The 13,888-nt window shown below is 39.5% G+C and overlaps 1 protein-coding gene across 1 annotated transcript in view; it reads right to left on the bottom strand.

Moving 5' to 3' along the window:
- Positions 1 to 659: 659 nt before the first annotated feature.
- The window catches only part of sema4ba (sema domain, immunoglobulin domain (Ig), transmembrane domain (TM) and short cytoplasmic domain, (semaphorin) 4Ba), a 51,756-nt gene continuing 38,527 nt past the window's right edge, over positions 660 to 13,888 (bottom strand). Inside the window, exons 3-15 of the mRNA XM_069162982.1 lie at positions 12,063 to 12,223; positions 11,798 to 11,860; positions 10,785 to 10,883; positions 10,113 to 10,224; positions 9,764 to 9,880; positions 9,363 to 9,520; positions 6,507 to 6,688; positions 6,063 to 6,213; positions 5,482 to 5,692; positions 5,258 to 5,373; positions 4,689 to 4,846; positions 4,474 to 4,565; positions 660 to 4,261 (exon numbers count right to left, since the gene is read on the bottom strand). Of these exons, the coding sequence (XP_069019083.1) occupies positions 3,489 to 4,261; positions 4,474 to 4,565; positions 4,689 to 4,846; positions 5,258 to 5,373; positions 5,482 to 5,692; positions 6,063 to 6,213; positions 6,507 to 6,688; positions 9,363 to 9,520; positions 9,764 to 9,880; positions 10,113 to 10,224; positions 10,785 to 10,883; positions 11,798 to 11,860; positions 12,063 to 12,223 (2,393 nt within the window). The 3' untranslated portion in view covers positions 660 to 3,488. The remainder of the gene's footprint in view (positions 4,262 to 4,473; positions 4,566 to 4,688; positions 4,847 to 5,257; positions 5,374 to 5,481; positions 5,693 to 6,062; positions 6,214 to 6,506; positions 6,689 to 9,362; positions 9,521 to 9,763; positions 9,881 to 10,112; positions 10,225 to 10,784; positions 10,884 to 11,797; positions 11,861 to 12,062; positions 12,224 to 13,888) is intronic.

The following is a 13,888-nucleotide window of genomic DNA, read 5'->3' as shown; positions in this document are numbered from 1 at the left end:
ATAAAATGGAATTATATCAGAAACTAGAGCTGCAATAATAATTTAATTAATCGGGTTTTTTTTTTTTTTTTTTTTTTATAAAACAAAATGCTATTGGTTGTCTGATTCCATATTGTCTGGGTCCTTCAGTCCTCCATGAAAATAAACTGAATATATTTTAGTTGTGGACTGTTGGTCGGGACAAAACAAGATACTTTAGGTTGCATCTTTTGACTTTTAAAAAACCAAATAGTTAATCGATTAATGAACCAAATAATCAACAGATTAATCGGTAATGATACTTGTGGGCTCTGTTTTGGTCTCCATCAGCTCCTAACAAAAATATCTGTCATTTTGGGCAGGTAGAGTACAGAGAGTTAAATTGGTAAATTGAGAAAATTATCAACAGATTAAGCAATGATAAGAAAAAAAAAAAGTTATTTGCAGCACTACAAAAAAAAAAAAAAAATGTGCATCTTCCAAAAAAAAGTATAGGACTTAGTCCAGCATAACCAGATGTTGTAGCCCTTCCTGCTACAGACCACATAGACCACAGAGGCAAGTTACCAGCTAAGAAACTAGAGGGCTCCCAACACAAACCATTAACATTGCATTCATCTCCATAAATCATCAAAAACAGCATGTTAATAGGAATCATTTTAGTAAAATCATGAAAAAAGTATCCATTTTATCTTTATTTGAAAAATTAAAATAAAGTGCTTTTTATATACAATACAAAAAAAAAAAAACAGCAGTGATGTATGATACAAAAATTACAATTCACAATATTTTTTACATTGGCAGCTGAATTTACAAAACAATTTTACATAAAAACTTGTTTACTTACAATACATGTTGACAAGAGTCTGAGCAACTTGTACTGTCACGAATAGAAGGCCTGACTATAGTGGTTCATTAAGAGAGAGCAGACAACGATAAGTTCACTGTGGCATTAATAGTTTAGGCTTGTATTCAAATGAAAACATGTCCAGTACCTGCACGTATCTGACTAAATCACTGCCACTTGGTATTTGTTCTGCAGTTAAATGTAATATTGTTCTGATGACAGCCACTTCACGGAAAGCTGCCAGTTATTTATATTATTAATAACAGTCAAAGCATGAGTCTTTCATACTGCATGAGTGATTACAGCTGACCAGTCCTTGAATTGCAGTGCCATTTACAGGAAATGTAACATAATACTAGTGCTTATATATCATTTAATTAAAAAAAAAAAAAAAAAAAAAAAAAAAAAAAAAATCAACCAGTGGTTATTTATGTACTAGAATTTAAGAATAGAATTTAGTCCCTGACGGAGGTTGAAGTCACCCTAACAAAAAATAAAATTAAAGAAGCACGTCATGAGTACGTATTGTACTACACTGACACTATCAAATTACATGTATTGACTGTTTTCACTTGTTTCTGAGCAAAGCCAGTCTTGTCACACCTACAGTGTAGCATTTGATTCTGCAGCACTACTACCTGGTTAGTTTGATCCCAAGAGGCACATCTCTTGATTATTGTTTCAGAAGGCGTTATCCATCAACTCCCCACCCACCCATCCACCCCCACCCACGGCAGATTTGTAATCAAATCCATAACCTGCAAAGTACTAAGGCTTTGAAAAATCATGTGCAAATCCCACGCATTCGGAGTCAGGTTGTATGCCTTTCCTTTCTTTAGGTATGTATTTTTGTAAAATCTTAATTTCGCTGGCCGCATCGCAACACTAGAGCCAAACTCAAGTAAAACTTAAAAAATATTGTATAACATGAAAAATGCTTTCAAGTAAAGTTATCATCTAACTCATAAATTTGGTGGTTTATAATTACTCATTTCTGCACGTGGAGATAATTGAAATGCACAATTCTTATGTTTATTAGGGATGAGAATGAAGTTTATTGCTTTTATGGCTAACCTTGAAAACCATTTAAGCAAGCAGAGGCTGTTCTCTTCATTTCGTGAACACTCATCAGTTACTGTTATATCAAAGGTGAGGCTATACAGACGTGTTATTTAAATCAGATTATGAATAGGTGTAGTATTTAAATATTTATTATTATGTCCCTTTGAGAATAGTGATAGATATTTAAAACATTAAAGAATTACTATGAAAAATGCCTCTCTATAAAATAAACATTTGGCCACATAATAATAATAATAAATATTTATAACCTTTTTTTTATCATGCTGCAATAAATCGACTGCCACAGATTTACATTAGTGTACTGGACCCTTGTTCCTTATCGTCTATTTTTGTCATGCTGGCCTTTCAGAGTTTCTTTATCTTCTTCCCTAAAACATAGCAAAATGGCTAAAGTCACTTGCATACTTACAGTTTGTGTAATGAGTGTGTTTGTGTGTGTGTGTGTGTTTGCAGTGCCACTGATCTAAAGTAATTAACAGCGCCAACACCTTTGTGCTTACTCAGTCTCAAGGTGAGGTTTTTCTCGGTGTTCTCCTCACTTCACATTATTTGCGTTGCATAGACTGCCTATCTCACAAAGAACAGCATGGTAATACCTGGAATGAGCTTTTCCTCTTCATCGCATTTGGCGAAAGAAAACCAAAATAAAAAAACCTCTCAACTGCTCAAAGTCGGGCCTCCTCACAGGAATATTTATACCCAGTAACAATTCCAATACTTTAAAAGTGTAATTGTGTCTTCATTTATGACTATATAATATTATTTTTTCTTTTCTTGGTGTGTAGTGAATGAGGTGATAAGAGTTTCTGCAATATTTCTACTGAGGTGATTGCTTGTTTGTGTTTTCTATCACTTTTAATGGTTTTGTTTTGATAAATCTTTTCAATCTCTTCTTCTCTGAAGTCTGTCTTTATCCTTTCTGTGTTGTATTGAAGTCTAAAATAATGGGTATATGTGTGCGGATGCAGACAGGCTATCCAAGAACCTGTGACAGTTTTTTTTCTTTCCGGGTTGCCACTGACTTGTTCGTGTATATTCTGGTGTGAGTGTTTATCTTGCTACAGTACAGTACATAGTGCATAGGCTCAGCGAAGGGTAGACTCCTAGCAGATGACAGAATTAAAATTAAAACACAGCAAACACTGTGTCAGCTGTTAGTGGCAACATGTTTCAGCCTTGATCTGCCTTTCAAAGCATTACCAGTATATTATATGGACGGACTGAGAGGCATTGCTTCGAAATTTAATTTCTAAATCGTGGTCGTGATGCCACCTCTACGCTCCTTACATTCCTGTGAACCGTATGTGAAAGTGTCAAAAATCTGAAGGCAAAGTGGAACCTTTTCAGTGAGCTTCAAATGCACTTGAATAAGAGGGGTGAGAGGAAAATAAAATGAAATGCACATGGAACACAGGAACAGAAAAAAAAAAAAAAAAAAGACAAAGTGCAAAATCGGTGTAATGAAATGTCTCTCAATGAGAGTACTGCTTTTCCCTCATATACTGTTTTGTCTTTCTCAACAAGTGCACTCGGTCCTTTGAGTTCAAAATGAGTCACTCCATTTAACATGAAGCCAGCCTCACACTATAGAGTCCTTAATCTCAGAGCCCAGTCTGACTCGTGGCCTTGGGCATGTAGGGGAAATCTCTACGCGGCTCTCTTTCAAGTTCAGAGGCCTCTTCTCTGATTCTGAGAAGCTCTTGCTGTTGTCGGGCGACGAGCACTCGTGAGGTGGAGTGCTGCAGATGTAGTTGTCGTTCAGGGTTTGGTACCCCTTGTGATCTGAAACTGATGCTGTGACTGTGTTGCCGTTGAGCGGCAAGTTCTCAGCTGGCTTGACCACTATTCTGGGCTTCTTCTGCTGCATGTTGGGGCAGTCTCCCTCCTTGAGCATGGACTTCATGTGATTGCGGTTCCTGTAAACCACAAACAGGGAGAAAACCACCAGGGAAAACGCCAGGAGGGCACACACCACGATCAGCTCGTTCCAGTAGGTCTTGGTGTTGATCTGCGGCGAGCGGGTCTCCCCTGGCAGGATGATAAATTCCTCCTGGGAGATCTGCGGTGTACGCGAGCGGCCTGTCAGAGTGGTGCTCTCCTGCTTGGCCTCGCCCCTCACGCAGTAGTTTGCCAGCAGCTGTTTGAAGCCTTCCTCCACTGACCAGCACTCGTAAGTTTCCTGCCTGTCAGCTTGAGCTACCACCACCAGTCCCCCCTCTGGGCTGGGGTAATGGAAGTGACCTGCGCTCTCACTGAACTCCCACCTCCTTTCAGCTAAATTAGAGCGCAGCTTGCAAGGCAGTACTTTGAACGTGTTGGCTGGGATAATGATCACCTGGCATGATGACAGTCCTGTGGAAAGAAAAAGCAGCGACAGACTGAGTCAGATAAAGCATGAAATAAGCTGTACTGTCGTATCTGGTGCAGAATTCAAAATAATAATGGTTTGACAGAATGCACACATTTTATCAACACTCAGTTTGAAGGGCAAAGGCATGGAAACATTTTATGCAGAGTGCTGCTCTGTAAATCTCTGACAGCTTAGAGAAGTGGAGTTCACATACGTGTAGGTGGAGGTTTAGCAAACCGTGGGCTGGGCACAGTCTTGTCGCAAATAGCTGATGTATCTGCTTCATCTACATCCTGCTGCCAGGCGCTGAAAAACACATACACTTAATCATAACGTGCGGTTTTAAAAGGCAATCTCTTATCATTCCATGTAGGCACATGATAGAAAGCTCTAGCTGCTAAAATGTTTATAGCGCAGCAGGGTACATACTTGTTTGGAGGAGCATGTCTGACATCAACACAGTGCCTCCCGTTCCAGGCACAGTAAGGATCCCTGGAGAGGATGCACTCCCCACAGCTCTGATAATTAGTGCAGTTAGCTACTGGGACCTCCACCAATTCAGAGAAAGAGGAAACATAAAGCTGACCCTGTGGAGGAGAGATGAAGAAGGAGGGGACGGACAGGAAGTGTCCCAAATACAGTTACTGGGTTACTATTTTCATCCAGAGTCTTTCCTCTCTGACCGTGATCAGTTTTCTTTCAACCATTTTAAAAGGAATTTCTTTGCCCTGATGTACAAATCTAACCTAACACATGCCAGGATTCAGGAAGTGTCACAAATCCAGCTGTTAAAACCCCAGCTGTTTGCAGATCCCCTGAGAGAAAGTTGCATGTAATTAGCTCAGTGAACATGGGGTCTGCTTTAGGCTGTGCCTCTTAATGGTTCATGAAATCTCTAAACTGCCAATAAATTACTTTAGCGAGCTTATTAGTTCACACCATAAGAAAGCTGTCTCAATTAAAACAGACTGGATTTCTCTCTGAGCACTCTACTTTACCTTTTCAGTGTCCAGTTCAATGTGCTGCACTGGTTGGGAATCACGGAGGAGCACCATCTCCTCAATGATGTGCATCTTGTTGTTGACATTAATGGCCTTATGGAGTCTCCCATCATCTAGAAAAGACAAGGTTCAACATGAAATTAGATTAAACAATTTTTTACGTGTTGAGAAATTGAGTTTGTTTGTGCATGATTGTGAACGTGGGTAAAACGTTTGTTTACCTGTTCCAATGAAGAGCACATTATACACTTTTTTAGCTGTCTGAACTCGATGGACGGCAATCTGCGTGTAGCGCACATTACGTTTCAGTAGAAGAGGCTGGCTGCGGATCACACTGTCCATCAGGAAATGGTCTTTGACAAAATTCAGCACCTTGTCTGGCATGTGCAGTGAGGAGGAGATGCCCTGTTCTCTGGCAGCATTTGTAATACACTGTGGAGACAAAACAACATGCCACCTTTTTTACATATATTCAATTATATTGGACAATGACACCAGCTGCTGCCGTGCAGCACCGCCTTGTTTATTTCATTTACATATTTCAGTGATTCAACTGTGATCAGCCTGACGGGAAATGAAAGCGACAGTAGTTTGATAAAAATCATGTTTAGGAGCAGAGGAGGAGTGACGGCAGCCTGACAAATATCTGCTCAAGCCTCGGTCGACAGTCAAACTAAGGACGTGACTGATGAGCAGACAGGAACATCTGAAACCTCTCATGCAGCTGACAAGACATGCTGCTGAGTACTGACATATATGTGTCTGCAGGTTCTCCAGCAGAGGGCAGCAGGCAGGTACTCACCGCTCCAGGTCGAGGCTCTGGGACCGGATGGTTGTACGTGTACCACTGCTGGGTTTCCCGGTTGACCTCTCGGTATCGCCCGTTGAATGCCTTTTCTACCTGGTCCATAGTGAAGGAACAGACTGCAGAGCTTCCTGATGCACCCTTGTACCTTATATGACATAAACAAGTATAGCACAACATTGAGTGATAAATTATTTGGTCAAATATATATTTCAAATTCCCCCAGAAGAACCCCATTTACCAAAGGAGTTTTGAATGAAATCAACAAATTCCACATTTTATTTAGTAATCTCACTGTTTGAATATATTTCCTGTGAAGTTTATCTCTTGATCTGAACATTTTTAGAGCATACTTCATACATTCATTTACACAAAATCTGTACAACATATCTCCAAGGATTGGGTATGTGTTTTTCAAAGCGGTTAAAAGTTAGTTCTCACCACTGAGATGTGAAGACTCCATAAAAAAGCGTGTTCTTCCAGTCCTCGGGGCTGGGTGTGAGCACAAACATGTCTTGGATTATGTTGAAAGGGAAACCATCATCAGGCAGAGAGCACAAGAGCTGAGCTTTCAGGAAAGTCGTCCATTTCTTCTGTAACACCCTCTCACCTCCGACGTCACCCTGCAGCACAAACATCGGAGGTTTGGATCCTTTTTAACATTAGGCCAGCAGAGGGTGCAACAATATAAAACTGACACCTGTGGTGGCTGTGGACAATGTGTCTGCACTGTTTGTTACACATGTGATTTGATGGGATCAGACTTGTATGACACACATTATGAAAAGATGATATGCATCATATGGTGCGTTTCCATAATATACCTTCGTACAGTAGATATTGTGTTATAACGTTCGGAAAATAATTCTGGCATCTTTTTTTTTTTACCTTCTTCTTGACAAAAACAGAAAGAAAGCACTGCATCCAAACTTTGAAGCTGTTTGACTTGTTGTAATTGAAAAACATTAACCTCCTATAGTAAAACCATAATAAGCTAAATCGGTTGTGCCTGCAACACAGATATACCCTGAGGCAGCAGACTTCTAGGTCATGAAAACAATATACATCATCACAGCTGGCATAGATAAAAAAACACTCGGGGCTTAGAGGAGGGCAAATGCTTTTCAATGAAAAAGAAAAAGAAGCACTGCTCCCCGACAATTCTTCTTCACTGACACTACTGCTGTGATTCAGCGCCTCTGGCACAAGCCTTCAAAGTCCTATGAGTGGCACGGGACCTCCTTGACATGCAGACTAATTTGGCTACGCAGATTGCACGATAACATGTCGGCACAAATTAGAGGGCAACTACATCTTTAAGCCTCAGTTTGAAAGTGATTTACAGCATGTGATGTACATATGACTGTGAAACAGATTCAATTCCACAAGGAGTTCCGGGTCACAGGAAGGTGACCATAGATGAAGAGCTTATTTTGGTTTTGGAAAAAGTAGGTATTTGAAGACAGGATGACCACACAATCTGTTTATCACAGATCTAACAAGACGAAGAGTGGATGTAAACAGTTTTTAAGATGCTCAGAGCAGCAGACCAAGGAGAAATGCAATATGATCTAAGCTAAATCAAACCCTTTAACATGAAGCTTCAATTGAGTCCCCTTTAGTGTTATATTAATCAGAGGAAACAGAAGCACAGGATGGGAGGGGAAATGACACATGACCAATACTAAGCTTCTGAAGCAATTACTTATTGTAGTAGCCCAGGCAGATAATGAGCAACATACATATTCCCTGATCCTGGTGGCTGAACCAAGTTTTATAATTTAATGCCACTCTGAGCTAAACTGACTTCTGAATAATTGAAGCAAATGCATCCCATTCATTAATCCCTTGTAAAAGCATCCCTTGTTCCAAAGGCTGTTCAAAAAGCAATGAACACGGCAGGCAGTGATGGCTTCTTTCTGCGAACAGTGAACAGTCCAGCGCATAAGAACATGCTTGTTTGTTTCAAGCAAAACATTGTTTATGATTTCATAGTTAGCCTCGATGAAGTGGAACCTGTGTGTTTAACGCCTGAACACACAACAAAGATGGGGACTACAGCGAACACAATGAATCATGCAGGATTTAGAGAAATGAGGGCAAAGACTACACCTAAATAATTAATTTGAGCCAGCATTGCTATATAGTACTACTTAAAGCAAACACCATCTATACACTGAACACTTGCCTCATTTTAAAGACTGTTATCTTCATCATTCTACACTTTACAAACTATTTTTGTTTTAACTTTATTGGGGAAGCAACACTCCCATAATAACGCATTGTTGCTAATTTCCTTTGGGGTAATCTGTCCAGGGATATGAGCACATATTTTAACTGTATGTGAGAAAACTCATCATCAATATGCTATATGAGTCAATGTTTACATGACTCTGTTAACTGGTGGGGCAACCTCATAGCCGAGTGGTTAGAGCACATACCACATTGGTGCAAATGCCGTCAGTAGCGAGTCCCTGGTCTGATTCCTGGTGGCTCGATCTTTGCTGCATGTCATTCCTTTGCTCTGTTTTCCCACATTTCCTGTCTGTTTCATGAAGGCCAAATGCCCAAAAAGTCCTTTAAAAAACTGTGTTAACTGGAGTATTTATGGAAAAACTGATTGAATAATTGAATGAAGATGCAGAAAAATATAACCCTCTGGGCGGTGTCTCATTGGGAAGCATCCCATGTGATTCACTGATAGACTTTCTATGGCACGACTTCAAACTTTCAGCTCGTATTTATTTCTCTTTGGACAGTGATGAACATGATTGCTTTCAAAAAGACAAGCAGCATTCAGTTTGAGATTGTTTTGTATAGAACTGAAAAAACACTCAAAATTTATTATCAAATACTGTGTGAGGAAGTATTTCATAAGGTGATAAACCATTTCTGCGCATAGATCTTGAACTACTGCAGTCTTAAAACATTTGTGGTTGGCTGCTGAATCCTGTCTGAGTCCACATTTTTCTGTAAAACAGGATTTCAAACAGAGGAAAACATGCAAGAGAAATGTTTTTCTGTTGCAAGAGCTCCTGCGTCACTGCCCAGCAGGACTCTGAGCTGTGCGCGATGTATTTAAGCTGTAATCAGATTTCAGAGGACTACATACATGCCTGTATAGGCACTAAGCACAAACACACATGAAAAGCACAAACAAACCTGTGCTCCTGGTTTGATAGATCTCTATGGTGATGGAAAGGGTAGATGTTGCTCAAGGGTAAAAAAAAAAAAAAAAAAAAAAAAAAAAAAAAAAAGCCTCTTTAGATGGACTATCTGCCTTCAAGCATCACTCACCTTACACACGCGAGCGATGCGTGACACAATGGTGTTGTCAAAGAAATCAAACTCCTTTCCCGCTTCACTGAAGAAGAAGTAAATCTTATCATCATCGCCCACTAGGTTGCCCTTGGGCAGACTCTCCTGTATGTAGGCAGAGCCGACAAAGGCAGGGTCTGAAAGGAAACCAACAATACTGTCACACTGGGATCCAGGAACAGAGGTCCCTCTTTCCTCCGCCATCAACACGCTCTATGGAGTCCATTTCATTTACATGACCGCTAATTGTGTCACAGTCATCCAGGATATCTGACAAACAGTTTGAGAATATAATTTATCTTCTGTAAGATGTGATATTAATGATATATGTCATTTTTATGATATGAATATATAATAAAAAACATTGCCTTCCTTCATACCTTGGAGCCAGTTGAGTGAGTTTTCTGTTTTTAAAGCAGTTCCTTGGCTTAGACTCTTGTAAATAATGGGTTCATTTCCTTGGAAATTACTAACTGTACCGGCATACAGCTCCCCATCTGCAACACAGCGAAGAAGACCAGCGTTATCACAGCATTTACCACGAGGGAATGGGGCGTCTGCGTCATACACAGTAATGACATCCAGAGGTTATGCCCCAATTTGTCTCTTTATATCAACCGCATGTACCTACAGTAGTTTATTTACTGACTCCCAAAGTGGCTTCAATAAATCAAAACATTTAACACAGCCTGGCTTTTATCAACAGCCGACAGCCATTGTGAGACCTACCAGCCATGATGGCAGTTGACTTATATTCAGGGTTGAATGGGCAGCGGCTTCGTCCATCCTCGGCAACAATCTCACCCGTATCACTCTTGACGAGGGAGAAGTCTGCAGTGTTCTGGAGGAAACACACACACAAACACAAACACCACATGTCACATGCTCAGTTGAAAAGTAGAACTGCAACTTGCTCTGTCAGTGACCACTGTCTGTCTATCCCACAGTGAAAAGGTCAGTCAGTGTTTGGTTGAAGTTGAAGCACAGGTCATTTGTATGTGTTTGTTGTGGATTTTTCTATAAAGTCGTAACAGATTCGGAGGAAAGAATTGAAAATGAGATTGATTCTAACATAATCTCATTACATGCATTAAATATTTTGATCCATTTCCCATGGGCACAGGAGATAATATGATAATGCACCTATATTATATCTAGCTGGGCAGAGCCTCAGCCAGACAGCTAAGTGAGTTGAGAGGCAGGAAGCAACATACATCCGATTTGAGATGCTCTTCCTCTAGAATCTAATAAATAAATTACATATAAAGGCCAGCACCGGCTTTTCTACTTATATATGAAAAATCAACCAAACGGTAAAATCTTTTTTAGATCTTCACAAAGACACAGACAAGTGTGGTCACTGCAACATACTGTATGGGACTGTTTTATATAAACACTTACTATGTAAGCACAGATGGGGCTGAAGGCGTACGTTCCACATACGTATAGATGAGTGCTGTTCATACGCAGTAAAATCTTGATGTAGTTGAAGCAATCAGTCTGCATTAGAAACACATAAAAGAATTTAATGAATTATTTAAAAAAATATATATTTCCACACTTCAAGGTTTTCCCATGTTTCTGTTGGGTTTAGATGCTGTGGTAGTAGTGGACGGTGGTGGGCAGCTATTTCACTAAAAACTATACATTTTCATGTAGTTTTAGACTTTTATCATTATAATTTTTTTTTATCAAAAATACACTGCCTTAAAATAATTATCACCAAACATACTGGAGGTAAAACAAAGCCGATAGTGAAGCTGTAGTGGCTTAGATGCTGTGAGAAAGTGTTTAGGTGTTGCACTAATGTTTTAGAATGGTATGGAAAACCCTGCACATACTGTTACCCAAGACTGCTTGGGTATCGACTTCATCATTTCACAGATTTTTTTTTTCACCTACTATCCAAAAATGAGTTTGCTCCCTGTCTGAAGACAAAGCAGTTTACAGAAGCTTTTTGGATATGAAGAATATGGGAAAAATCCCACAAACGAGCTGCAGATCCATAGGTAGTTTACAAAAGAATTGAGTGTTTTCACAGAGAGTTGTACAATAGAATTTTCAACCAGGACCTCTAAAATATGTATTTAAAATGAAAAAAAAAACAAACACTGATTGCGCCTGCTAAAGCGTTATCGTGTAATTAAGGTTTTACATGTGTATGTTTACATATAAGAGCAAAGGTGGCGAAAAGGCTGACAAAAGACAGAGTAGAGGAAAAGTGTGTTTGAAAGGAAGGGAAAAATCTATTGTTGTAGGATGGAAAGTTACAACTTGACAGGAAACGTCCAGGGTTCTGCCCTGGGTCTGTTTCCAAAGTGCCATGCAGTAACGGTCAACCTAATGGCCATGTAAATAATGTTTGAGCCATGTGAGTTTCAGCCACTTGAGCTTTACAGCAGCAGCTCACTCGCCTGCAGGTCTTTGCCTTTGAAACTGCACTCATCTCTCTTCCTCTCTGGAGTTTTCCATGTGAGCTGCAAGAGAAACACAGTCAGACTCATACTGTAGAAATAATACCGTGAAGTGTGTTATACTCACATTTGACCTCAGGGATCATATCATATTTATTACCATAATAATACTGTACCTCTGGGATTTTATTATAACTACATTCATAGGTCTTATTATACTGTGTATAGTATTGCAGTTTACAGACGCTTTCACACTGGCTCTTACATTTCTTTGGAGCTTGACTGCGCTGATATCAGTGAGGTTAAGAGCAAAGAGACTCTCCCGGGCACCAACATACAGCATGTTGTCTTCACTACTGAGGAGGAGAGAAGTATAGTTGGAGACCCCGCTGACTGAGAAACTTCTGGTTGTCCTCTCCTTTGCATCTAAATAGAAACAGACGACAGACAGAGAAGGAGACAGAAGATGTAATCCATGAATAAATGTGTCCAGGTTGACCATAAGGAGAAGGACATCCTTCAGCACATTATAACCCTTAAAAAACATTACGTGTTGTTGAAGATGGAAAATAAATGAAGGCACTTGAATATGCAAATTCATGCTTTTTGAAGATGTTTTCGTGTGTGCTCACAATATTTGATGTACACCACAGATACACTGTTAATGCTCTGTTCTAATTAAATACACTAGCACACTGTGTTAACCCTGACAAGCCTTAATGAGTTGGTTATCTTATTGTTTTTGTTTTGTTTTGTGCGTCTTAATGTTGCTAAAACATTGCGAGTTTAATTTAAAGAAATGTATATTTCACAGAAACAAATGGTCCTAAATGGCATATTATCTATGTATGCTCAAAGATTTAAAAAAAAAACCAACATGTTTTCCACGCTTTTCTGACTTTAGCAGACAGCACACAGCGGAGAGCTGAAAGGAAACGAAGAGAGTGAGGTCCCACTCAAACTCTAACCAAACATTATTGTGACTACATGGTCCTTTAAGCCACCAGGATGCTTCGGGTTGGTGGGTGGTATACTGCACCTATTGCAGGAGATATACAGCACCTAAGGATCAGGGCCTCACCATGTTTGATACACCTGAAAAAAATCTTATCACAGGAAATGAAGGTGTCTGTGTTTCTTTCTGTACAAGTGTGTAAAACTGCAACTTACAAATCCTTGTAGCTCCTCATAGAGGAAGATAAAGTCCCCATATTTCTCTTACATTTCAGTAAGTGAATGGCTTTGTTCCAACCACATTAACACCTCCTGACTGAAGCCAGGGGTTAAATCATCAGCTCTCCTAATCACGGTTTTAAAGGCCAAGTGTATCTCAGATTAGCAGCAGTCTGGAGGCCTTCACTGCCAGCTGAACTTGAACAACTTGCCTTAATTGCATGCCAGCATAAACAGAAGCAGGGAGCTGATGGAAACTTGAAATGACTGTAGCTCACATACAGGACCTCTTCCCCTGAAATGTGACGAAAAAATAACAGACCAAAGACCTCCATATATTTTACTGAGTAAGCTCCACTGATATTGTTTTTCTTAGTGATGCGATTTCATGTTTATAGAGGAAAGTTGTTCTTGGTTTCAACTTTTAGTGACGGTACAAAAACTACTGAGGTGTGGAGGGAGTCCGAACATTATGTTTCACCTTATAAAAAAGCGAGGCCCCTTAATATTTTCAGAACCTGCTTCATTCAATTAATATAATAATAATTTGGTAAGTCAGTCCAGTTTCAATTATGTCACAATCATTTTCACATCACCAGCAATTGCTACATAACAATTAACAAAGAGTGACATAAAATTTGTTTAGCAAAATTACTATTTGTGTAAAACAAAACATAGTGCAAACATCCAGAAATGCTGCAAATATGAAAACACAAATAAAAGTCACATCACAAACATTGAGGGAAATGTGCAACATAGATGAATGAGCATAAAGAAAAATGCGACAAATGTCTGCAAAGGAAGTTCTCTGAGACACTAAGCTCAATTTTAATAAGCAGCAACATTAAGCAGGCGGACTAAAAGTTGTTACAATGTTTGTCTGATAGGATGCATTTTATGCCTCTTATTTAAGTTTTT

Source organism: Embiotoca jacksoni, unplaced genomic scaffold (genome assembly GCF_022577435.1).
Source record: "Embiotoca jacksoni isolate LCO1_2020_lvr unplaced genomic scaffold, fEmbJac1.0.p SCAF_3, whole genome shotgun sequence".
Lineage (NCBI taxonomy): Eukaryota > Metazoa > Chordata > Actinopteri > Embiotocidae > Embiotoca > Embiotoca jacksoni.
This window is presented reverse-complemented; position numbering and strand designations above follow the sequence as displayed.